At 37.8% G+C, this 26514-nt stretch overlaps 2 protein-coding genes across 2 annotated transcripts; both read left to right on the plus strand.

The window, feature by feature from the left end:
* Positions 1-9906: 9906 nt before the first annotated feature.
* LOC127632598 (interleukin-20-like) lies at positions 9907-12862 on the plus strand. Its single transcript, XM_052111277.1, has 4 exons — positions 9907-9969; positions 12104-12256; positions 12416-12490; positions 12728-12862. The coding sequence occupies exons 1-4, from the start codon at positions 9907-9909 to the stop codon at positions 12809-12811; spliced, it is 375 nt and encodes a 124-aa protein (XP_051967237.1). The 3' UTR covers positions 12812-12862.
* Positions 12863-23400: 10538 nt separating this feature from the next.
* Positions 23401-25438, plus strand: il10 (interleukin 10). Its single transcript, XM_052111274.1, has 5 exons — positions 23401-23607; positions 23759-23815; positions 24018-24164; positions 24932-24994; positions 25139-25438. Exons 1-5 carry the CDS (start codon positions 23440-23442, stop codon positions 25232-25234), a joined length of 531 nt encoding a protein of 176 aa, XP_051967234.1. The 5' UTR covers positions 23401-23439; the 3' UTR covers positions 25235-25438.
* The last annotated feature ends 1076 nt before the right edge of the window (positions 25439-26514 follow it).

A 26514-nucleotide genomic window follows, 5' to 3' on the forward strand; every position in this document is an offset into this window, starting at 1 on the left:
ATACAGCCACCAGTATGTAGGCCACTGTCAAAATTGAGAGCGCTTCTTATTAGTCTCTTCCTTCCCAACCCTGTATGTGAAGTACTTACACTGTGTGTATTTATGAGATTCATATAAATTCACAGTCTAGATTAATTTTCCCTCCTGGGTTTTCACTATGTAGGGAGATTGATCATTACTATATACACTTTGAGGCATGTTTTCACCATCCTATGTGGCCATTGACATCCTATACATATCCTTCCTCAAATGTCTATGCCTCGGGCGAGGCCCATCTGTGGGCTGTGATGTCACGTCAGTACTGTGGCTTGAATGTACACTGTTTCCATGTCAGCGACACAATGTCGAGAGGCCATAATCGATAGGGAACATCTTGATTGCACATGTAACCTCGGTTCCCTGAGATGAAGGGAACGAGACATTGCATGAGCTGGCCGCACTACTGACCCAGAGCTTCAAGGTGCGAGTGTTGCTTAGTCTAAATATTCTGAGGAAATCGCTTATATAGGCCAACTGCACACCTAAAGGGATGGGGCTGAAACACCATTGACAATTTTAGAATTTCCGTTATCGTACAAAGGGATTCAACTAGGTTGTTGAGAAAGGAAATTCTCATAGCATCAGAGACGCAATGTCTCGGTCCCTTCATCTCAGGGAACCAAGGTTACATGCATAACCAAAACGATTTATTTTCCCTCTTTCCTATGGCATTTGAGTGACATCACTGATGTGTTATAGGTGTTTGTAAATATATAACAGATGGTCTGACATAACTAGATCACATGACCAGGAAGTTTATGGATTAAAAAAATAAATAATCCAAGTCATGTAAGTTGTGTGCCAGGTGTGTGAATGCATTACAGGTGGTCTTTCATCACTTGGTAACATGATCAGGAAGTTATATATATTTGAAAATTATAGGCATTATCAGGTCATCAGGTCACATGACCAGGAAGTTGGATTTGAAATGTCATACAAATTCAAATTCATACAAAAATACACAAAATCATATCTCCAAGGTCCAAGTAGTGTAAGATGTGTCAAGATGTGCATTACAAGTGGTCTGACATCACTAGGTCACATGACAAGGAAGATATTTTATAAAAAAATTATAAAAGATACACTAAATCATATTTTCAAAATCCAAGTCATGTATGTTGTTTTATAGGTAATTTAAATATATAAGTTGTGTGACATCATCAGGTCACATGACCAGGAAGTTATATAGATTTGAGTATTTCAAAAATGTATACAAAAAATACACAAGATCACATCTCCAAAATCCAAGTCATCTAAGATGTGTGTCCATTATTTGTAAATATATAATAGGTGGTGTGACATCATCAGGTTTAAAATAAAATTTACAAATTAAAAAAAATAATTATAAAGTTACGATTCCAAAATAAAAGTCAATAAGGTGGAAAAGTGTTGTGTATTTTTAAATAATTTTGTCATCCAATGTATCTAATTTATTTTGTTGATCTGCAATCCCTGTCTCGATGCGGCTCAGCTGAGGGAAGAAAGAAATTACACAGACACCTAATGCTATCAGATCCTTCTTCAAAATGTATTGTTCAGCACTTCGTTATATGGTAAAGAAAAACCACATTCCACTGGACCCCCACCAATGAAATAGTTCTTTACCTTATATGGGGGTGACATACATGTTTGAGCTACCTGTGAAATGTGAGAGTAGAGACTTCCTATCTCACATTTCACACATTTCTATAGAAACATCCTATTCTTACAAGGGGCAGCTTTGCTTTGTGATGACACAGCAAGCTACATCACCCAGAGAAGTTGTTGAGAAGCCTTAATGATTTCACAGTATACATGTGCTATAGGAGGTCTGACATTCATCTATTTCTATTATAAGTTAAATGCAATTTCAGTTACATTACATTGTTATAACATCATTACATATGCTAGGGGTAGGGATAATGATTAAATGTTTGTTTTTTGTACCATATATTTCTATTCAACTTGTTTGACAATATTAAGTTGCATCTGGATAAAGCTACACATGTCTTTAACCAACGTTCGATATAAAAACAACTTTACCTCAGTTGCTACACTTGCAAGGACACAAGAGGTCATTCTTTTTTAATGGATGTTAATGTAAGAGATGCTTCAGGATGCCAGATATACTCCTTTTGGGGGGTACAAAAGCTCATCACTTAATGTATTGGCAGCCTGTTGACTAATCTTCAACATGTTTTACACTAAACAATCATTTTGGAGTGACCTATGTGTGGAGTTTACTACGATAAAATTGCTGTTTAATAAGAGAAGTTACAGACAATTTTGCGTCAGGTAGGCGTCGGTTTACGGCTCTCCCCATTCATTTGTTTGGTATCCGCAAACTGTGATTTACTGTCGTAACATGCTAGTCCACCAGCCCTCTCCTATAGAGCCGTGGAGGTTGGTATTCAGTATAAAAGATCTCTGAAAACATGAAAGGAGGGTATATTTGCCACGTTGAGTTTGTGACCTCTGGCCGATGGTGACTGAGCGGCTGTTCGACTGTGACTGACTTCATCACCAATGGAACGTCGCTACATGACGAGCTCACTATGTCGTATCTTAAAGTAATGTTCCTGGTTTAATACAATTTTAGGATTGCCACCTGTCCCGTAAAATACAATATCATCCCGTATTTAAAGATAAAATGATGCATCCAGTATCAAATCATTATGGGAAGCGATTTGTCCCGTATTTAAGCTGGTCAGATAGCGATAAATTGTTCCAGATCGCTAATTTAACATTGATACAAGTTGGAAAATGTGCCTACAGTGGGTAAGGGACTGTCTGAAAAGTCCACACATTTGGTAAAACGTGTCAATACTGTGGAAGGTGTGGTAAGGGACCATCTAAAAAGTCCACAAATGGTGCTAAAACTGGAATTGTTTTCTATATAAATGTTCAATAAGATCAAACAACGTATGAATCCAATCACTGAATCATAAAGACAAGCACACGTGAAGGAAAAAAAAAATAATTAAAAAAAGAAAACAATATGTATAAACCAACCAAAATGTATTCATAAATAAGATTAAGAAATAAAGGGGAAAAAATATTATAAAAGATGTATTTATTTTTACAAGTCATGGGTCAGGAAAGTTCTCAGTTTAGCACTTCTTTGACTGAACTGATTGGAGTGTCTTTGAAGCAGCAGCCACAGACTTGGACGAGCTCACAGATATTGTGATATATCAGTTTCTGTGAGAATATATGCATCCCTACTTGGACAAGTTTATCATTCAATAATGATAAACCATGGTTTAGAGCTTCATTATGCCAAAGAGGATGCTTACCGAGGTGGAGGTAAAATATTGTGCCACCAGGCCAGAAACACACTGACTAAAGAAATCAGAGTAGCTAAAAGGAGCTACACTGTAAAGCTGAAGAAAAAAAAAACAGTTTTCAGCCAACGATACTGCATCTGTGTGGAAAGGCCTGAAAAGCATCACCAAGTATAAGACACCTCCCCCTAGCTCTGTAGAAAATCAACAAATGGCTGATGAACTGTATGTGTTTTACTGCAGGTTTGAAAAGCCCAGTCTCTCACAACTACCACCCTCTGATCTTCACTTCACACACCAACACCTCCAGGAATCCCCCACTTCTCAACCTGTACTTATAGTCATTGATGAGGATGTGTGCAAAAGACCATGAAACTTCAGTCTCAGACGGTGTCTCGCCTGCCTGTCTGAAAGTCTGCACTGACCAACTGGCACTTCAATAGATCACTGGAGCAGTGTGAAGTTCCCTGCTGCTTCAAACACTCCACCATCACCCCAATACCCCCCAAAAAACTAAAACACAGGACTTAATGACTACAGACATGTCGCTCTCAAGTCTGTGGTCATGAAGTCATTTCAATACCATCATACCTGATCTTCTCTCAGCCAAACTGACCCAGCTCTATGTGCCAACCACAATCTGTCAGTGGATCAGCAGCTTTCTGACAGATGTGCAGCAGATAATGAGCCTGGGGAAACTCATATCTGGGACCCTCAACATTAGCACTGGTGCTCCTCAGGGATGCATTCTCTCTCCACTACTCTTCTCCCCTGTACACAAATGACTGCACTGCAAAGGACCTCTCTGACAAGCTCCTGAAGTTTGCAGATAACACCACAGTCAATGGTTTCATCCGCAACAGTGACGAGTCTGCATACAAACAAAACAGCTGGCTGTCTGGTGCGGTCAAATCAACCTTGAGCTGAACACGATGAAATCAGTGGAGATGACCCCCCAACCAATGGAGCTAGTCCGAAACATAGCCACAAGACATACACTGAGAGCAAATTAGTAGAGAGGGAGGCATTAGGTTACAAATGGGGGGTGTTTATCACTCATAATAATCAAATCTATCATCAAGTTCCTTTTTGCATTAAAATGTTTATCTAGACTTGGTGTATATCAGTTGGTTTTCAGTTATACAGGTTGTATAATTAATAGGCTAAAATATTTTTGTTTGAGTGTAAGAAAAAATAACTGGTTTAGTTTTTATAGATATCCTTACTGTTGTTGATACGAGTAAATTTACATCTGCATCCAACTCAATATCAATGCTGTAATGTAGAATGAGCATTTCAGTGGGACAAAATATGCAATATTATTGATCTTTTCAATTATTTTTTAAATATCTGAACAATATCACTTTTATTATTAGTTTCTGTCCTCACATTTTCATTTTATAGCCCCCAGATGTAGCACTCCATTAATGACAACGAGGCTGTGGGGGATAGACTTACAGTCTCTTGAAAAGTTTGACCAGTGAATTTGAAACATCTCCTTAAATACTTGGACACATTTGCTGGATGAAATACACTACGTAAAGATAATTACTTGGTGTATGTGGGATTCATTTTAGTTTTATTAAAGCAGGAGACACAGCCCCCAAATATTTAATCCCCATGACGTGTGCGGTGGGCAATTTGGGGAGTAACAAAATACATGTAACAGGATTACGTATTTAAAATACAAAATATAAATAACTGTATTCCACTACAGTTACAATTTAAATCATTGGTATTTATAATACAGTTACATTCAAAAAGTATTTTGATTACTGAAGAGATTACTTTGCATTTTATTGTAATTTGTTTAATTTAATATTAGTCCTTTCAGATGAAAACATTTATAAATATAAATGATGTGATCCAAAGTGCATTTGAACAGCGGTGAAACACTTTCTTATGATGTGTTACATTCATACGAGCAGACAGAGAAGTACGTTTGAAGTAAGTTTGGAGCAGAAGAAATTGAAATAAACCTTGTGCAAATTGTCAGCTTCACGCTAAGCTAAAATGCTATTTCTAGCCATTTTTTTTTAGTTATACCTTTGATATTATCATATTCTTGATAATAATATTTGTATTGTTTTCCTGTAAAAATATCTAAAAATCCTTAAAACAAATCAATTTGATTTATCTTGTTTTAGAAACAACACTGCAGAAGATATTTATGTTTTCAGAGAATGTATTTTTAACATGTGTATTTTGTCTTACTGTACTGTAATGGAGTTTTTCTAGTCAAAACAAGTGAAAAAATCTGCCAGTGCTGAAGAAGTAATCCAAAGTATTTAGAATACATTATTGACCTTGAGAAATCTAATGGAATATGTTACAAATTACATTTTACAGCATGTATTGTGTAATCTGTAGTGGAGATACAAAAGTAACCCTCCCAAACCTGGCGGTTAATTCATCAGAATTAAATTAAAACCTTATCTGTCTACTGTATATGACAGACTCAATGTCAATGTCAAATCTCAGTATATGTATCCCAAATCATGGGAATCACTAAAATCATGTCTGATTATAAGTAAATGGGCACCAACCAGCTAATTTGTAAATCCGGTTATAATAAATGTGCTCTATAATATGTGCTCGGTTATAATCAGTGCTCTAGTTCCTGGTCACTGACTGCAAATGTATTGTTTGTTTTGTTTAAAAGATGATAGTGACTGAACTTTTAAACAATTAGTCATAATTAGTTTCCTTCCTGAGCAAATTTGTCTTCATGAAAGTTATTTGCAGGAAGTTTTCTTACCACACAGCTACCAGTATATTAGAGACTGGTTTGCTTAGAAATCATTCAGAGCAACCACAATGAAAAAACGTTTTGATGGTTCAACAACCATAATGTAAAAACAAACAAACAAACTTCTACTCATAAATGTACACTCCTGGGCAAAAATATATATACAAATTTCAAATAAACTGGGTCAAGCCCCAAATGGCAAAACATTAAGCTATTTATGGTCTCCACAACAAATCAATTGTCAGGAAATTAGCAAGAATGAAACAAATGCACTTCTATGCCACCATTTGCTCATTAAAATTTGCTGCAATTAACTGTTTGGGAAAAAGCTAGAAACAGAGAAATGTACTTACTATATGTAGACATCTTGTATGCAATGGTAAAATCATAATAATAATAATAATTCAAATGTTTGATATAAAATTCAAACTAACACATGTCTTCTGGGATGTTTTTTGTCTTAAAAGTTTAGTCAATGTGTGGTCAAATTCGTGTGACATACATTTTTAGTGAAGTTTAACGATAACTGAATTTAATAAAAAAAATGTACTGTATATATTTTAAGTAAATCAAACATGTCTTTTCTTTTTTAGCGCAGTGTTCTTTTGTTCAGAATGACTGAAAGGAAAAGAAACTGCCTGAAGCATCAGGAAATAGAGTCATGGAGGGCTGACATTCTTTTTCTCACAACGCCGCTAGTAGCAGAAATGAAGCTAAGCAAAGTATTCTTTGGTATATTGGTATGCATTTTCAAAAGCCATGCAATGTTCCATTGATAAAGAAATTCCCAGTGAAACTCATTGTGTCACATAACACAATATCCAAGTCCTTAGTGTCTTGTAGAAAATAGTTGGCCTGTTCACAATTAGGGCTGAAACGATTAGTCGACGTTATCAACAACGCAGAAAATAAAAAACTGTCAATAAAATGTTTTGTTGTTGAATAGTCACATTAAACTGCGATGACGTGCGAGAGCAGCACTGCTGCTCACGCCTGACTGAGGAGAGGAACAATTACACAGATCACAGTCCAGACGCACTCTAAACATTCCAAACAGCTTCAGGTGATGTAGATCACAAAGTATGAGGGAATTATATGTCCCGATCTAAGGGGGAGAGATTGAAATTGCACCCGGCTGATGCACACTCTGTCACTGGGACAGTCATCACTCGAGCGTGCACACTTAATGCAGCTAGATTATAACGTGATGGCTTGCGACTTATTGAATCATAATATATGTCACTGTGCAATTCATATTGTGAAGAAAATTGCCAATACGCAGCTTTATTAATATGAGAGAGTTTGTTTTTTGTGAGTTAAATATGGATTGAAGTGAACAGAAAGGTGAGAGAGGGTAGTCTTCGCCCCATTATAAGCGGTAACAAAATATGTTTTTGATTTGTTTTGGCTTGTTTTCCAATAAAAATATGTAAAACTACATATATTTTCTTTAGCAGCTATACTGCAGAAGTAAAAACTGTTATTTGAGAATGGTGAATATAATATAAAAAATAAAAATATTTAAAAATTCTTTAAACAAAAGATGCATTCACCGAGAAGCAACATATAAGATATTTATACTTGCTTTTAGAGAATACATCTTGAATATAAGTATATTTTGTCTTTACTGCACTCGAAGTAAAAAATACACTTATATACAAAATACACTTACTGTATATTTAAGATACATTCAATTATAACAAGTCTAAATAACTTATATGTTGCTTCTCAATTAACTGAATCTTGTTTGAAGGATTTTAGACAATTTTAAATGAAAACAAGACAAAAACTTAATTATTTTACTGAATTAAACTTATTAAAAAGTATATTTTTTACTTTAATTCAGTGAATGTCATTTAGAGGATTTTTGAAAGAGAATTTTTTCCTCTTTGTTGTAAGCACGTTTAATTCAAACATTTAAGTCAGGGCACAAGCTGAATAATCGGTTAAGAGCTAATGATTAACCATTGCAATAATCGTTGAATAGTCAAATAATTGTTCTAATAATCGTTAGATTAATCGATTATTAGTTAAACAATAATTGGTTGCAGCCATATTCACAACTGTATACAAATTAGGTAATAGTCAAATATGACAGTAATTTTGGTAATTAGAGGAACTCACACATGTGAGTTGCATTGAAAGATGAAAAACATTTACCAATTGAAAAAATCCAACCTGTCTGAATGAATGAATACATGTAGAAGTGGTAGTAAAGAGGTGGTTAAAGCTTTGGGCTGGTAAACCAGGTCTTCCTAGATTCAGACTCCAGAAGGTGATAAGAATTGGAAAGTTATCACTGGACCAATGCTCTTAACGCATGACTGCCCTACAGGGACTGTCCCTGTGACAAGTGTACAATAAGTTTTCAGAGATATCTGCTAAATAAAGAAAAAACAAATGATGTGCAAAAGTAGTGTACAGTCTTTCTTTCTCAATATTGTGGTTAATACCAATTATCAATTACATGTAGGCCTTCTTGAGAGTGCTCATTTTCTGCATTAAATGAATTCCAAATTAGATCAACAAAATAAAAACAAAAATAAATAATTCATTAAGTAATAGTTTACCCAAAACAATAAAGATTATGTCACAATTTTGCTCCAAGCCCATATGATTTTATGTTTTCAATGGAACACAAAAGAAGATGTTTAGCAAAATGTTCACACTGCTCTTTTCCATACATAAAAGTCCATGGTGACCAGGGGTTCTCAAAGTATAAAATGGATAAAAAAAAGTCCTTGCAACTCATGTAAGCTATATTCCAAAATGTTTCAAGCCATATTATAGCTTTATATGATGAACAGACCGACATTAAAGAAGCGATTAGCTTAAATTCTTTCCCTCGGCTGTCAAATTGCATTTTACAGGAAAAAGAGAAAAGAACAAATTTAATAAATATTATTGACATCAAACCTGCCGTGATGTGTCTTTACATGCCATGTTTGAATGTGGGCAAGCACATGATGTTTGAGAGCAGATCTTTAGTGAATATCTCACCCAAAATCTATTGTATGGCTTCAGAAGACTTGGAATAGTGCATGGGTCATATGGACTACTTTTAAGACACTTTTATAATATTATTTTTTTACCTTGAAAGTATTATATGGCAAAGAGCAGTATGTACTGAACATAATTCAAAACTTCTCCGTTTGTGTTCCACAGAAAAAAGTCATATGGGTTTGGAATGACATAAAAGTGAGTAAATGATGACAGAATTTGTATTGTATTTAAGTGTTCCTTTAATTAATACAGTCATAACAAACTGTTTAAAATTACTTCAAAAGGGCCAACCCAGGTATTTTTACATAATGTAGGTCATTAATTTGTTGATCAGAAGTCCTGCATCCTTTAAAGCATGTTCCCATTGTTAGGAATTGATCATCTTGCCTGCAAGACATGCAATAGAACTTCCTCTTACCGTAATGGGAGGTAGAAGAAAAATCAAGGAATACCTGTCGAAATTCCCCTGCTGTCCCACTATAAAAGCAACTGTGATCATCATGCAGAGATGTACATCATAGGAAACTTGCATTGGACATCACCAGGTAATAACTAGGACTGTCCTAATGAGTTAATGTGTGTTGTTAATCTTTCAAGACATGCTTTGTCGTATTTTGGATTAGAGGATAACATGCCGCTGTTTTTCCTTTTCCATGCTGATGAATCATTTTCTCACAATGTCCTTAGCAAATACAGGCCAGAACATTCACTTGAAAGGAGCATCAAACACAACAAAGAGTTTCAAGTTTTAGACTGGCTTCCATTTTTCTGGTCTTGAGTCTTGTGGGTTGAGGTGACATATGCAGTGATTATGACGGTAATCCAATCAGATTAAATCTTGTGTTGTAACAGATGTCTGGAGATAACCACAAGGGTATCCGGTTACTAAGAAAAGAAGTGCTGAACAGTTTACAGGTAAGATTTACACTACACCAGAAGATCAGTATATGTACAATGTATATATATATATATATCAGCAAACTTCACATGTGTAAATATTTGTATGAAAATAAAAAGATTCAACAACTAATAAATAAACTGAACAAGTTTCACAGACAAAAGTAACAGTCAGTACATTAAGTACTGCAGTGCATCTCCTCCTCATGGACTGCACCAGATTTGTCAGTTCTTGCTGTAAGATGTTACCCCACTCTTTCACCAAGGCACTTGCAAGTTCCCAGACATTTCTGAGGGGAATGGCCCTATAGCCCTCACCCTCCAATCCAACAGGTCCTAGACATGCTCAATGGGATTGAGATGGCAGAACATACCTAACTTACAGGAAATCATGTGTGACGCTCTTGTTCTACCCGCTCCATACGGGACTCCAACCTAGGTCTCCGGCGTGGGAGGCGGGTGCTCTAACAAGGAGGCTAAAGGCTACAGCCTTTAGCGTCAGTCGCTAGTGCACCTCTTGAGGTCAGGAGAGTGAGGTTTACACACTGCACAGCTATCTACCAGCTGGCTCCCGTTACACATGCACAGATCGAGCAGTATGGCTGGTGGCATTGTCATGCTGGAGGGTCATGTCAGGATGAGCCTGCAGGAAGGGTACCACATGAGGGAGGAAGATGTCTTCCCTGTATGCACAGCATTGAGACTGCCTGCAATGACAACAAACTCAGTCCGATGATGCTGTGACACACCGCCTCAAACCATGACGGACCTTCCACCTCCAACGCTCATTCCTTCGACTATAAACGCGAGTCCGACCATCACCCCTGTTAAGACAAATCCATGACTCGTCAGTGAAGAGCACTTTTTGTCAGTCCGGTCTGGTACAGCGTAGGTGGGTTTGTGCCTATAGGTGAAGTTGTTGCCGTTGATGTCTGGTATGGACCTGCCTTACAACAGGCATACAAGCCCTCAGTCCAGCCTCTCTCAGCCTATTGCGGACAGTCTGGGCACTGATGGAGGGATTGTGCTTTCCTGGTGTAACTTGGGCAAATGTTGTTGCCATCATGTACCTTTCCCACAGGTGTGATATTCAGATGTACTGATCCTGTGCAGATGTTGTAACACGTTGTCTGCCATTGTGAGGACAATCAGCTGTCCTTCCTGTCTCCCAGTAGCGCTGTCTTAGGCATCTCACAGTACGGACATTGCAATTTATTGCCTGGCCACATCTGCTATCCTCATGTCTCCATGCAGCATGCCTAAGGCATGTTCACGCAGATGAGCAGGGACCCTGTGCATCTTTTGATGTTTTTCAGAGTCAGTAGAAAGGTCTCTTTAGTGTCCTAAGTTTTTATAACTCTGACCTTAATTGCCTATGTCTGTAAGCTGTTAAGAGTCTTAACGACCATTCCACAGGTGCATGTTCATTAATTGTTTATGGTTCTGTAACACGCACAAGAAGAGACAGTCACAATGTCGGGGTAAAACTGCTTTAATGGCAGAAAGGCAAAAGTACAAAGGGACAAATCCAGAGAAGTGTAGTCAAGGGGGGCGTAAGGTCGAAGCCGGGAAATCAGTATATAACAAATGGGCAAATCCAAAGAAGCGTAATACAGGGAAGCGTAAGGTCGAAGCTGGGAGATCAGAATATAACAAAGACAAACACGAGAGTTGTTGAAACAGGGGAAAGCTAGCGAAACACTAGAGCTGGCAAAGCGAAGGGGTAACTAAACAATAACCAACAAGTGTGGGGAGAAAGGGCAGAGTATATATAGAGGAAGTGAACCGTGCAGGTGAAACTAATATTCTGGTGATTGGGAGCGAGCGTGAGAGCTAGAGGGGGCGGGGTGAACTTGAGGATCTGAGTTTGTTACAGGTTCATTGAACAAGCATGGAAAAAATTGTTTAAACCCTTTACAATAAATATCTGAAGAGTTTATTAGAATGTTTACAAAATTATCTTTAAAATAACACGTCCATAAAAAGGGCCGTTTTATTTTATTTATGAAGAGTTTATATATATATATATATATTTTTTTTTTTTTTTTTATTTTTTTTACTGTTGCTTTATCATCTCTAACCTATGTAGAATCAGCTAAACAATTCAAATGTATTGCATCCTGAATCATCTGTGTTTCTTCCCCATTATTAGGGTGCAGAAAGCTGTTGCTTCCTAAGGCAGCTGCTTCATTTCTACATGGATAAGGTTTTTATCAGCTACATCAGCAGCCATTCCCTACATCGCAGGACCACCAGCGTCCTAGCCAACTCCTTCCTCGGTATCGCCAAGGACCTGCGAGTCTGCGTATGTACAATATGATATTACAGCTTACGTTTAAGTAGGATTTAAAATGATAGCACTTTATAGCAGGGCATCTGTAAGCTCAGGAATACAGAAAGAATAAAAAAATAACACTTTAAGCAGATTAAACTAACCATGACATTGTTTCTTTATATTAAAAAGCATGCGGATGCACACTGTGAGTGCAGTGAAGATGCCACGCTAAAACTTGCAGACATTCAAACCATGTACAACAAGGTAAGAGACATTATTCACTAACAAGATAAATAGGCATATTAAATACAGTATTTTTCCTTATCTGATAAGACTTTCAGTTACCAATGTTGTAGTACTCACATTTTTGTGTAGTACTCACAAGACTTTCTCACACAATAACTGCAGGACATATGAAAAATTGCTCCAACCATCTAAGCCTTGTTATAACCAACTGTTACGTGAAATAAAAGTTCTATTAATTTTGTGTCTCTCTTTCAGCTTGATCAAACAGCAGGAACAGTGAAGGCCATTGGAGAGCTGGACTCATTATTTGAATGGCTAGAAAGTTTTCAACACAATTGATAATAGACCAAGAGCCAAACTAAATAAGCTAGATATGCATTATAATTCTAAAGCACAGACTCAACTAAACAAATTTGCTACTTGATTGTTTATTTGGGATTAATTTATTTAAACTATTAACATTTTGTGGGTCATATTTATATGCATATTTGCATGACGTATAAATGTCATGCTGCAAAGTAGACCTTTGATGTCAGTTTGTAATTTGAGTTTCTGTTTTTTTTATAATTAATTTATGATATATATGAAAATGTATAATACTATATTAAATAAAGATACCATACTAAAAACTAACGATTGTGTCTTGTTTTAGCACTAAATCTCTTCAGATGTATTAAGATTTATAGGAAATCTCGCAAGAAAGAACTGATGATCCTCATAAGAGGAATTTCACCTCATCAAAGTGAACAGATGCAGTCTTATTATGTCTGTCAGGTTTATGCTAATCGAAACACCATGATGTCAAATAGCTGCAGCTTGTAGTTTTCAGCATGACATCATGATCACTCAGTGCTTACAGAAACTGTATTTATCACTAACATTCATTTAAGGTAATAACAGGATCGCACCTAATCATTCATAACCCATTACTGTAATGTTGCTGCTAGCGCTGGCAATGACGAAGACGAAGAAGAACGAACCCAAATGCAATTTATAAATAAACATGAAAACCACAACTACACACGTGAATGAAACATAAACATGAACTTGACATAACATAAACTTGGCATAGCATGACATGACCAACGTCCCAAAGACATACAATAATTGAACAAACAGAACAATAAACAAGATAATCAACCAATAAACCAATGACCAAACAGAACTCTAAACAAGATAATCAAACAATGAACCAATGAAGATTCAAACAGGAACTAAACTTTTCAAAATAAAATACATGAAATACATGAACACACAGATTAAACATTACATATCCCCCCACTGGGGTGGCTCCCGATGCCCCAAAACATGAACAAAACACAAACCATGACATAGTTCGAAAGTTCTGTAAGGAGCTGGGGGGAGGGGTGAGACAGGGCGTGGGATATGGGGACCAGGGCAGAGTCAATGGAAGGTGGGGCCCTGAGAGGCTTGAGGGTCAGAGCAGTGGAAGGTGGGGCTATGAGAGACTTGAAAGGCAACACCTTGGAATTGGAACACAGAGGGTAGCTGAAGACTCGAAGGGCCAGGGTGGATCCGATGGCAGGGAGGACCAAGGTGGAGCTGGGGGATAGGAAGACTGTGGCGGAGCCGGTGGGACTGAGGACCATAGGGAAGGAGGTCCCTGGTGGAGCTGACGGATCGGAGGGACGAGGAGCAGCCAGAGGATCGGAGAGCCAAGTTTGAGGCAGGTGACCGAGGAAGTGTTACAGCTGAAATACAAATAAAAGCTAAATAAACAGAATATTATAATTATTTTGGATGTGTTGCAGTGGGGGCGTGGTCAAGCGCCCGTCTGAGGGAGAAAGCGGTAAGGGTGCTTGCACCTGAGCTAAATTATGTTTAACACCTGTCTCTAATTTCAGTGAGCATGGGGAGAGCGGCATAAAACGGGCACAGAACCTCCAGACGAGGGAGAGAGAACAACGCGCCAATCTAGTTTTGGCATAAGACAAACCATATTAAGAGATTTATGTTATGCAGTGAAGTTTTATTCTGTTCATGGGAACGTAAAGTTTGTAGGATATTGCTGTGACTATTAAAGAACCCTTACTTCTGAAGAGAAGTAAGGGTTTGAACCAGCCGAAGTACGCCCCATGGAGCCCTCCCAGTTGGCCGAAATCCTCCAGCCCCTTGCCAGCATGCATCAGACGCACCAGCAATCCCTGATAGAGCTGCGCCAAGACCAGGACCGGCGCTTCTTCGAACTCCTGCGGGCGCAGAGGACCGGCACGCGATCCGGAGCCTCCTTGCCCAGGAAAGAGCCCCGGCTGCGACCTCCGACACTTGCTCTCAGCTGCTCCGAGACGCGTGCCGGAATTGGCTACTGGCAGGGAATTCTGACGTCGAGGGAGTGTGGAGCAGGGCCGGGTCGGAATATCGCGCGCCCGGTCCCCAATCGGCCAACCGGGAGGGCTCCATTGGACGTACTTCGGCTGGTTCAAACCCGGCTTTTGGCACCAGTGTGACACAGTTAAAGGATGGAACGAAGACGCAGAACTCTTCAGAAGTAAGGGTTCTTTAAAGGGTAACTAAACCCCTGCTCAGAGTCTGACTCCACCCACTAGCAATATTTGAAAAATGCTGGAAAAGTGGGCAGACACCAGCGGGGATAGAGGGGACGAAACGAGGGCTGGGCTGAGGGGGGGGACCCGTATTGACGGATTAATTGACAGCTGCTGTCAGACTCTAAAACGGAGAGTGACTGGAGTGGTAATTTTCTCCAGGAGTATTACTATTATGTTATTATTATTCCTCACACGGTCGCAAGACGACATGTACATGAATCTGATGAGTTTTATCGAGTTGATGTCAATAGCGCGCGCTCTGTAGGCATATTCATATTTTGCCGCTATGTGAAAAAATCCAGCAAATGTGCCGGTGCATTTGTCTACCGCAGAGGATTAACTTTAGCCTAACCATAAATTGTGATTCAAATATATATGATCACTCACCTCAAGACGCCGCTGCGGTGGTGGAGTCCGTGCAGGAGGAGCAGCGTTTGGCACTGCGTCGCTTTTCAGCGCGAGCTGTTTGGAGAAGCCCATTTCCACCTCCATTGCGTTGGAGAAGCAATCCCGCGTAAAATGCAGTTTGCACACTCCTACAGCTCTAGGCGGGAACTCGTGGTCTTCCAGGCCAAGGACATGCAACCACTGGCGCCTAATTTCCAAGTCTGCTGGAAAGCTATACAGTCCAGCAGTGCTGTTGCAACCAGCAACACTACACCTTCGTACCATCCTGACCACTGTACTAAATACAGATAATCTACGCTAACTTGAAGCTATCCTAACTGACGCAATACTATGCTATTAACTAACTATGCTTCTAACAATACTACACTAACAAATATGCTAATTAACTACCTAGACTACACTAAATAATCTAAATAACTATATAAATGCTATGCTAAATAGATGCTAAAATACTCTATCCTGATCGTTTTCAATACTCGCAATTCCAACTCCTGACTCGCTACAGTGGTTTTGACGAAACGAGATGGTTTTTATACTACCTTGGGTGTGGTAGCTCGTACCAAGGGCGTGGTGAGCTGGAACCTGCTTATGTCAGCTGTCACCGGTTAGGTCACGAAGTACCGCAAACAGCCAATAGGAAAATTCAACTGCAGTAGCCACCGTTCAACCTGAAGAGGGCAGCACTCAGATGTTTTTACACCATATATTGTAGAATTAAAACACTTTATACACAAATGTCAGAAAAATTACTTGAATCAATGATCAGTACTAATAAAGCCCCATTCTTACAGATTAACTAAAAAAAGTTGGTTTAGGGTTTAGTTACCCTTTAATAGTCACAGAAATATCCTACAAATGTTATGTTATGCAGTGTTATCCTTCACTGCATAACATAAATCTCTTAATATGGTTTGTCTTATGCCAACACTAGATTGGCGTGTTGTTCTCTCTCCCTCGTCTAGCGGTTCTGTGCCCGTTTTATGCCGCTCTCCCCATGCTCACTGAAATTAGAGACAGGTGTTAAACATAATTTAGCTCAGGTGCAAGCGCCCTTACCGCTTTCTCCCTCAGACTGGCGCTTGACCACGCCCTCGCTGTCACAGGATGATATTCGTTTTGCCACAAGTGACCTTTATTTATAGAATATACTTGTCCCTTTTTGAAAAAAAAAAAAATGGAAAAAAGGATAAAATAGGCTTTGTTGCAAAAAAAAAAAAAAAAAAAAGCCTATTAATTTTGCATACCTGTAAAGGGGAAAACATTAAAAATACTTAGACTCAACCATAATGTGTCAATGTTTATAATTAATAGTCATATTACTATTCATTTATTGATTTAAGCTTATTAACTTAACACTATAACATTAAAACTTTATTTCTAAGAGAATTCACTCTTGCTTTGTGACATCTTAACGTCATGGAGAAAAATGTACATGCACAAGGTTAAAATATTTTAAAGCTTTCCACTTACAGTGACTTTGAAACATTTCCATTTACAATTGCTGATGACTGTAATAGAATTGTGCAATACATCGCTGACTTGGCACGGATTTCATGATTCAGTTTCATAACGGTTTTATGAAAAAAGAACATTAGTGAATTCAGTGAAACCACTTCAGCAAAACAGGAAATTTCCTGCCTTAAATTTCTTGCTGATCATTTGACACATATAATTATGTAAAAAAAAAAAAAAAAACATAAGATAAAAATAAAAGGCAAGCAAAGCACTCTAAGCAAAGCTTTTGATATTTACCAACATGTCATTTATTAAGCACAAAACCATAAAAACAATGACTTGCAATACACTCAAAAGAAATAATGTTAAAATAAATAACTAAATATGTGACATGCTTTGGAAAATCTCCAAGTTTAAAAATATTTCAGTTATTCAATCAACTAACAGTTGGACATCCTTAACCAAATGGTTAACCAAATTACAGTCCATGTAAAACACTTCCTCTAAGACTTCCCAAGACTAAGACAAATTTGCAGACTATGCAAATATGGCTTAATATTGCATCATATTGCAGAATCTATTGACCTTTAAAACCCAGAATAGTACCCACTCCCTGCTATACTGCTATTTTTCTGAAAATGATGTTGTGCTTCATTAAAGAATTGCATTATACCAGCACCTGAGGGAGAGCTGCACAGAAAAGTTTAAACTACACTAAATGTAGTCAGCACAAACTAGCAGACGCAGCTCTTCCTCCCCCCCTGCACCCTGTCTCCTTGAAAAATCTAAGGTCCATAATAAGACAATTTCATGATGTTGTACCTTGATAACAAATCATGCACACTGTGTTCCTGTGACAGGAAGGGAGGAGCTTTTATGTTGAAAACATACATAGGTACAATTCAGTAGACGCATGCTGTTTTGTTTTGGAATGCAGCCTCGGTCATGTGGGCACCAGCACCCGCAAAGGCACGAGCCAAAACAGCTTCATCCCCCATACTGGTTGACAGCCTCATAGCAAGCGCTCTCATCTGCGTCACTGCAGAAAGCCCATGAGAACAACAGGGTTAACAACTTAACTTAAACAGCCAAACCGAAGAAAAAACTGTGAAACTGAAACTGCGGCAGGATGATGTGGTGAGCCTTACTGTTTGAGAAATAGGATTTCCTTTAAAGACAAGATGCTTTGGTTGATCTTAGTTGGGGCAAGGGCCTGGCAGTGACCAAAGCTACTTCACAAAAAGGAGGAAAACTTGGTCCAAGAGCTTGTGATCTAGTAAATTCCTAGTAAATTCCTCAGAAACAGAAATGAATACTTGCTATAAAGTCATCTGTTCTCCTGCTCACATGATGGCTGATTAATAAGGGAGTATGTGCAATTCAGAAGGTGGGAGTTTGTTTCAGTGCATGCAACAATCTTATGAATGTGCTCTTATGTTTGCCTTCCATTAATAGCTTTTATAACTTCCCAATATTACAGGGCTATGATATAGTCAATAAAGCATGATTTTAGCCTATTTTAGTTCAATCAATGAACAACACCGAAACTATTGCTTAACAGAAACTACTCTCTCTTTGCCAGGAATATGGGCTTCACATCTAATTGAGATGCAAAATTTAGCATTTATGTAAAAATCTACTGGGGAGACAGAATAAGGATTCAATAATACTTGTATATATTAAACTAAATATCCTGGGTGCAATACAAGTTAAAGAGTTAGTTCACCCAAAAATGAAAATTCTCACATCATTTATTCACCCTCATGTTATCCCAGATATGTATGGCAGACTTTCTTCTGCTGAACACAAATTGTGATTTTTGGAAGTATATCTCAGCTCTGTAGGTCTATACAAGTGCCAAAATTTAGATGCTCCAAAAAATTAACATTAAGGCATCATAAAAATAATCCATTGGACTCGGACAGTGTTTTAATCCATATTTCAGAAGTATGGTGTGGGTGAGAAACAGGTAAATATTTAAGTTTTTTTTTGTTGCTTGAAATTCTTCGCCCTGCCCAGTAGGAGGCGGTATGCATGTAGAATGTGAATCACCAAAAACACAAGAAGAAGAATGTGAAAGTGATCTATTTCTCATCCACACCTATGAAATAGCTTCTGAAAACATTGATTTAACCACTGAATTTTATGTATTACATAAATTTTTGGAGCATCCACATTTTGGCACTAATTCACTAGCATTGTATGGACCAAAAGATCTGAGAATTTCTTTTCAATAGGTGATTTGAAATATATCAGTTACACGTTTAAAGTCTTAGAACATGAAGCTACAGTCTCTATATGCAAATACTCTCAACCGTCAAAAAGAAAGAAAAAACACCTGAATGACACATATCATTTACTAAAGATGTAGGATTTCAATGAGGGGCCAGGGTGTTTACCTTAAAGGTCCCTTTTTGGCTTTCCCCTCAAAGCCCCGAACAACTGCACCCAATTCGTCAGTTGTTGTGATGGCGCTCTATACTGAATCCATCCAGAGTCATCTGCTGATTTTTAGTACAAGAAGTAGTGCACCACATTACATTTCAAATTATAATTAGCTGACTGTTACAGTAATTACTTCAATTACTTTACTTGGATTACACTAAATAATATTATACATGTAGAATATATTTAAAACCTGAATTTGGATTTTTTTTGTTTTATGACAGCTGAAGGATGTGCGACCTCCCGAATGACCAAGGAAGAAGTATAGACATTATTTTTAATTTGTTTAGCAGAAAAACAAAAGCTTTCCTGTGAAAAGTGTTTTAGAAAGTAACTTGAAATTAGTATAAAGTGATTTCTTTTCCAATTAATTCATCTCTAAAGCCAGTAATATGGTTATCAGCTGTGATGGTGTTATTCATCTACCAAAATCGGATTCATAGACATAGTAATGTCTTTTATGAAAAGCATTATTACACACATTTTTATAGACTGTTTTATTTATTTATTTATTTTGCAGTTGCCAGTTCTTCATATGTGCATATTTCATAACAAACACACACACAAATGTGTAAGTGATCTGAGTATAATGGTGGATTTCTCAAATCTGAAATGTACCAGTGTCTCCCCATGTTTTCCACAGATAAATAACAAATGCATACAAGCAGCACTAAATTCCTTTGGATTTTTCATGTAAAGATTCTCCATTACGTTCGCTAACATTCAGTAATCTGAGGTTAATGTAGATAGGTTCTCACTTCAGTGTGCTGGAGAGAAAAAAAACCACCAGTTTTACATCATGGGTTTTTCAAGCATCGTGTGAGGTTCACCCATGTTTGAATGCATGATGTTATTGTAAGTTATGGAACAGGTTAACTCATTCATGCTTAAGTTACTTGATTAATGACAACTAATGCAATTCCATAGCATTTAGCTGTTTCTGGTAGAATTCAGCAAAATACATGTAAAGAAGCAAGAGCAGTAATCTTGATTAAAATTACTGTATAATTTGATACATTACTACCGCATTGCATGAGTATGTGCAATAATGTGTTCAGTGACACAGTTTTTTGGCCCTGGCACAAAATGACCGGCTAACATCTTTTCACTATTCATATCAGCAGCATCTGAGAAATTGTGAACGAGTACTAGTCAGGTGAAATCATTCTGAGTGGATTATTAGAGCAGACTGTTTGCTATAAAAGGAGGGAAGAAGTGCTTCCAATCATTGTGTTCTTGTTAGCAATGGTTACCTCTAAAGAAAGACGTGCAGCCATCATCAATTTGCATCAAAATGGCCTCACATGCAAGGAAATTGCTGCAAAGAATATTGCACCTGAAAGAACCATTTACCGAATAATCAAGAACTTCAAGGAGAGAGGTTCAACTGCTGTGAAGAAGACTTTAGGACATCCCAGATTGTCTAGCAAGCACAAGGACCGTATCCTCCTGAGGAGTCAGCTACGGAATCGTGTCACCACCAGTGCAGAGCTTGCTCAATTTTGGCAGCAGGTTGGTGTGAGTGCATCTGCACGCACAGTGAGGCGAAGACTTTTGGACAATGGCCTGGTGTCAAGAAGGGCAGCAAAGAAGCCACTTTTCTCCAAGAAAAACATCAAGGACAGACTGAAATTGAGTGGTGGTGTAGTGGGCTAAAGCACATAACTGGTAATCAGAAGGTCACTGGTTCGATCCCCACAGTCATCACAATTGTGTCCTTGAGCAAGGCACTTAACTCCAGGTTGCTCCGGGGGGATTGTCCCTGTAATAAGTGCACTGTAAGTCGCTTTGGATAAAGGTGCCTGCCAAATGCATAAATGTAAATGTAAATATAAATTCTGCAGGAAGTACAAGGATTGGACAGCAGAAGACAGGTACAAAGTTATTTTCTCTGATGAAGCCCCCTTCCGACTGTGTGGGATCATGGAAAATTGATAGTCCGGAGAAGAATAGGTGAACGCTACCATGAGTCCTGTGTTTTGCCAACAGTGATGCATCCTGAGATCCATGTCTGGGGTTCCTTTTCATCCAAGGGAGTGGGCTCGCTCAAAACACTGCCATGAATAAAGAATGGTATCAAAACATCCAGCAAGAGCAACTTCTCCCAACGATCCAGGAGCAATTTGGTTATGATCCATGCATTTTACAGCATGATGGAGCACCATGTCACAAGGCAAGAGTGATAATGAAGTGACTCGGAGATCATTACATTGAAATTTTGGATCCGTGGCCAGGCACCTCCCCGGATCTTAATCCCATAGAGAACCTGTGGCGAGTGGACAAGCAGAAGCCCACAAATTGTGTTCAACTCCAAGCACTAATAAGGCAAGAAGGCAGCATGCTAGAGCAAATTGTAGAGGTTATGAAGAACAAGGGTCAATGCTGTAAATATTGACTCTTTGCATATATTGAATGTTTTTGCCAATAAAAGCCTTTAAAACTTATGAAACGCTTATCATTTTTTCCAGTATGTAGAAGCATGTTCAAAAATAATCTACAAATACTTAAGCAGCAAACTTTGCAAAACACAAAATTTACATCACTGCCAATTTTGGCCATTGCTGTACAGTAGATTACAAAGATAGGCGCATAGATTCTTTTTCACTAAATAAATTATTACAACCACATTAAGAAAGCAAACCATATCTGACAAACTTATTTCACACACAAAGAGCTTATTGTCTCTGCCTAATTCTTAATAATATGCTAAAATTATTTACAAAAATAATACAGTAGGGTCATAAATAAGAGTTGTTATTGATTCGGTAGCACAAATTATGTCTTTGTATTGCCGGTTGCTATTCAAGTCATTACATACAATTTTGCAATGTATGTTTTCCTTTGCAAAAACATTTTAGTGATTGTGCAACATTTATCAATGAAACATAATGCTCACAATGTACTTTCACTGGTTGTGGGTGTTTGTAATGTTTTCAGCTTAAATATGACCTGTCAGTGGTAAAAGAAAAAAATGATTGTATGGTGAAATATCAGTTACAATATCATAACTTGAAGTGACACTTCTTCAGAAAAGAAGAATGGTCTGAAAATAGCATTCTAATTTTCTGTAAAGAGGGATAGCAATCAATTCTCTTTCATTATATGGAAAGCAGGCTTTATTCTTCAAAATGTGTATACTGCGTAAATACTGTACTTGAGATACAATAAAACAACAAAAGAAAGCTTCTACAACCTGCAAAAGAGTCCAGTAACTAACAGAGTTCAGGAGAAGGGAGGCTGTGATGCATAATTTTACAATCAATGGAGTCAGGGGTATATGTGAAAGATCTCTGTGGTTTAGAACACCAGTTAATTGCCACCTAAAACCACACTGGACCCCTTACAGTCATTTCTGTATGTGTGATTTTACACTTACCTGTGAGAGTTGGCCTAATGCACACACAGAGCTTCCAGCATCTGCGTAAAATGAAATGTCTGAGATGAGACGTCTATCCAGTTCACTGCTTTTATCTGAGTTTTCTTAAGATTCCCGCAACTGCTGGGAAAAAAAAAAAGAGGTTAACATATATGTTAATGCCACACATTAAAACTATTTAAATAGTTAATATAATTATACACTCAGATTACTCACAAGATTTAACCATTTAAATTTTGTCAAGTTGCATTGTGTAATTTATTTTACTAAATACAATGAATACAATTGTTTTTTTTCCGCAGTTCACTCTGATTCATTTTGTTAGGGAAATGAAAAGCAGAAATCTTAAAAAATGATAGATAGATAGATAGATAGATAGATAGATAGATAGACAGACAGACAGACAGACAGACAGACAGACAGACAGACAGACAGATAGATAGATAGATAGATAGATAGATAGATAGATAGATAGATAGATAGATAGATAGATAGATAGATAGATAGATAGATAGATAGATAGATAGATAGATTTGAAAAAAATTTAACTAAGGTGATGACACAGTACGATTGCCAGTAAGTCAACCCCCCACCACAGGAAACAGGTAAAGATGTCTATAAAATAACGACTCCCCAAAGTTCATCTGTACATCTCCTCTCTCGTGGGACCAGCTGAATATCAAGAAGGGGTTATCATCAAAGAAGAGGACTGAAGAATGGTTTTCTCTGGAGTCATCATATCTGCTCTGATCATGTTTCTGATTTCTGGCAGTGCACAATGCAGAAGAGTCGACTGCAAATCTGAATGCTGCTCATTTGTGGAGGGCTTTCCTGTGAGACTGAAGGAGCTCCGTGTGTCATATAGAGAAATACAGAAATTTTATGTAAGTGTACTAAGACTAGGCTACTGTCCAGCACAGGTATATGACATGAAGTCTGAGCTTTGCAAATGACAAGTTTGCCTTATTAGTTCTTATAATGAAGTTTGAGAGACTCACTAATCGATATGTGTTTCCATTTTTATTTTCTGTTCAGGAGTCCAATGACGACTTGGATGCATTGTTAGACGATACAGTGGAAAACAACATAAACGTAAGGACGCTTATTTACTCCCATTGCACTACATCAGCAATTGTTCCCCTTTATATTAGTAACAGCATCATAATGAAACTGAACATCTCCACCAAACATCTCTAAGCTGCACAGCGCCACGGCAGTAGTCAAAGTAAAGTGCGATTAGTGTGTGTGGGTGCAGCAGTTAATCAGGAATTAACCTTGTGTCTTTGATCCACAGAGTCCTTACGGGTGTCATGTCATGCACGAGATCCTACGCTTCTATTTGGAGACCGTTCTGCCTAATGCTGTCAAGAACCACTTAAAAACGCCCATCAACTCCATTGGAAATATATTCAAGGAGCTCAAGAGAGATATACTGAAATGCGTAAGTAAGCCTTTCGGTCTATTACAAAAAAATAAATAAAAAAAATAATGATAATAATAAAGAAAAAGAAGACGAAGAAGAAGAAGAAAAAAAAAACGCGTACACTAGACTATGATGGTTACCATGCTGACAAGTGCCCCTCTGAGGGGACGTTCACACCGAAAGCGTTGTAGACGCAGCGCAACGAATTTAACAGAACGCAGCTGTCATTTTTTAAAGTTCTTTTTACGTGACACAGTGTCTTAAAATACAGGAGATGCTGAAGAACAAAGCGAGACGTGGCGCAACGGTCAAAGACGTACATTGCATGTTAGACATTAAAACATTACGTTACATTAAACAGATGGATGCAAAAACAGTTTGGTGTGAACGGCCCCTAAGAACTGCCAACAGACCAGCTTGGGATACCAGCAAAACAGCTTGCTGGCTGTTTATTTTAAAAATGTCCCTTGCTTCATAGCTCTAAAACATATTTTAGTTATAAAATTGTCAATGAATTGAGAAAAAAGGATACAGACCTTAAAAAGGCTACGATAATTAGCGTTGCTAATGCAAAATATCAGGTCAGGTGCTGTTACAGTGGTACCCACTACTATGTGAAAAATATTTTTTAGTTTAGGTCTCTTCGGAATGTCATAATAAAGACACGTTGTAGAAAACCTATGTGGCTTTGGTTGGCAAGAGCTGCTGCACATGAACCAAAATACCTAAGATTCCTTGATATTGCAGACTACATGAAATAACACACATGTCTCTCTATGTTACAGAGAAATTACTTTTCTTGTCAAAAGCCTTTTGAGATCTCCAGCATAAAGAACTCATATGAGAAGGTAAGCACATTGCTTTTGTCTTAAACATTGCATTTTATTGATCCTTTTCTCTTCATGATCTTCCATTCTAAAATGCCAAACTATTCTGATGTTTTTCTGAAAGCTATTCCAAAGGTTAACGTCTTCTTATTCTTTTCATTACAGTTGGAGGAACAGGGTGTTAACAAAGCCATGGGGGAGCTTGATTTGCTGTTCAAGTACATTGAACAATATTTGGCATCAAAAAGAGTCAGGCATTAATAGGATGTCACTCTGGATTGGATGTGAACCTCCAATTAAAAAAATGCATATTGGCCCGATGGCGCCTATTAACAGCCTTGCAGGCACCATCTGCAAAAGGACTTGAACTTATTTATTGCATGCCCCTCACCATTACATCACACTACTTTAAGATGCACTGCAATGCATTCCGTTTCTGAAGTAATGAAAAATGACACCATGGCAATGCTTTAGAAAGATTTAGAACAATCATTTGTACTTAAGTCATATTGACCAGTGTTATTCTGAAAATTAGTTGAATTTTGCCAACTCACTGAAATGACTTGAAAACTGTCTATTTATAAAAAAAACATTTTGTGAACTTTATTTATTTGAATTTTTTTATTTTTTTTTTTATATTGCAACATGTAAATATATTTTTCCATACATTTTATGCTTGTATTTAATTCTTTAATGAAAATTAAATAAATTATTGCAACCAAATGTTGTAGCAAACATTTCCTTTTTTGGTTAATGTGGTTCAGTTGTCTTCCTCGTGTTGAGATGATTTCATACTGCTCTTCTGTTTACTTCCTATACTACATCTCAAGCCTTTGGGGAAACAGACATGCAAAACAGATGCTCTAAAATGGAATATCATTAAAACAGTGCTCATGTTGACATATCATTTAACACTATCACATATAGGGTGTCAAACTGAGTGAGCATGGGTTGTTAAAACATGACTGTGCTAACCTCAGAACTGACCTAAATAGAGCAGTTACCAGCAGTTTTGCAGTCAGCCCTTTACTGTAATTACAGCGTTGCACATCTCACTCAAATGAGATAACCTATGTGACAGCTATGTAACACGGGCCATGGAACTTCACTCTGCTGCCGTGGTATGAGCTTCTGAGTCAGCAAAACAGTTGTATGGGAACAAGAAGCTAGTTTCAGTTGCAATAGAATACTAAGCAAGGCTTGGGGTGGTTTGGTTGGTGTAGCAATTTTTGCACAACTGGAGTATGTCAGATCTTTGCTATGTCTGAAACCGAAGGCAGCGTCTGCTCAGTCAGTCACTGACTTAACATTGTTTTTGGATGAAGAGGCCTCTTAAAGGGGTTGTTCACCCAAAAATGAAAATTCTGTCATAATTTGCTCACTCTCATTTTGTCCCCAATCTATATGGCTTTCTTCTTTCCATGGAGCACAAGAGAAAATGTTTGAGAGAATATTTGCGTCAGCTAGCATTCACTTTCCTTGCATATTATTTGCAATTAAAGAAAGCGAAAGTGGAGTTGTTGTCATGCCTTCTTTATTAA

This window comes from Xyrauchen texanus, chromosome 39, assembly GCF_025860055.1.
Source record: "Xyrauchen texanus isolate HMW12.3.18 chromosome 39, RBS_HiC_50CHRs, whole genome shotgun sequence".
Lineage (NCBI taxonomy): Eukaryota > Metazoa > Chordata > Actinopteri > Cypriniformes > Catostomidae > Xyrauchen > Xyrauchen texanus.

Bases quoted from the DNA above. Each gene is read 5' to 3' on its own strand.
- LOC127632598 (XM_052111277.1), top strand. From the start codon at position 9,907: ATGTCTGGAGATAACCACAAGGGTATCCGGTTACTAAGAAAAGAAGTG. The intron at 9,970-12,103 runs GTAAGATTTACA...CCCCATTATTAG, and splicing joins AAGTGCTGAACAGTTTACAG to GGTGCAGAAAGCTGTTGCTT. The intron at 12,491-12,727 runs GTAAGAGACATT...TCTCTCTTTCAG, and splicing joins TTCAAACCATGTACAACAAG to CTTGATCAAACAGCAGGAAC.
- il10 (XM_052111274.1), top strand. From the start codon at position 23,440: ATGGTTTTCTCTGGAGTCATCATATCTGCTCTGATCATGTTTCTGATT. The intron at 23,608-23,758 runs GTAAGTGTACTA...TTTTCTGTTCAG, and splicing joins GAGAAATACAGAAATTTTAT to GAGTCCAATGACGACTTGGA. The intron at 24,165-24,931 runs GTAAGTAAGCCT...TCTATGTTACAG, and splicing joins AGAGAGATATACTGAAATGC to AGAAATTACTTTTCTTGTCA.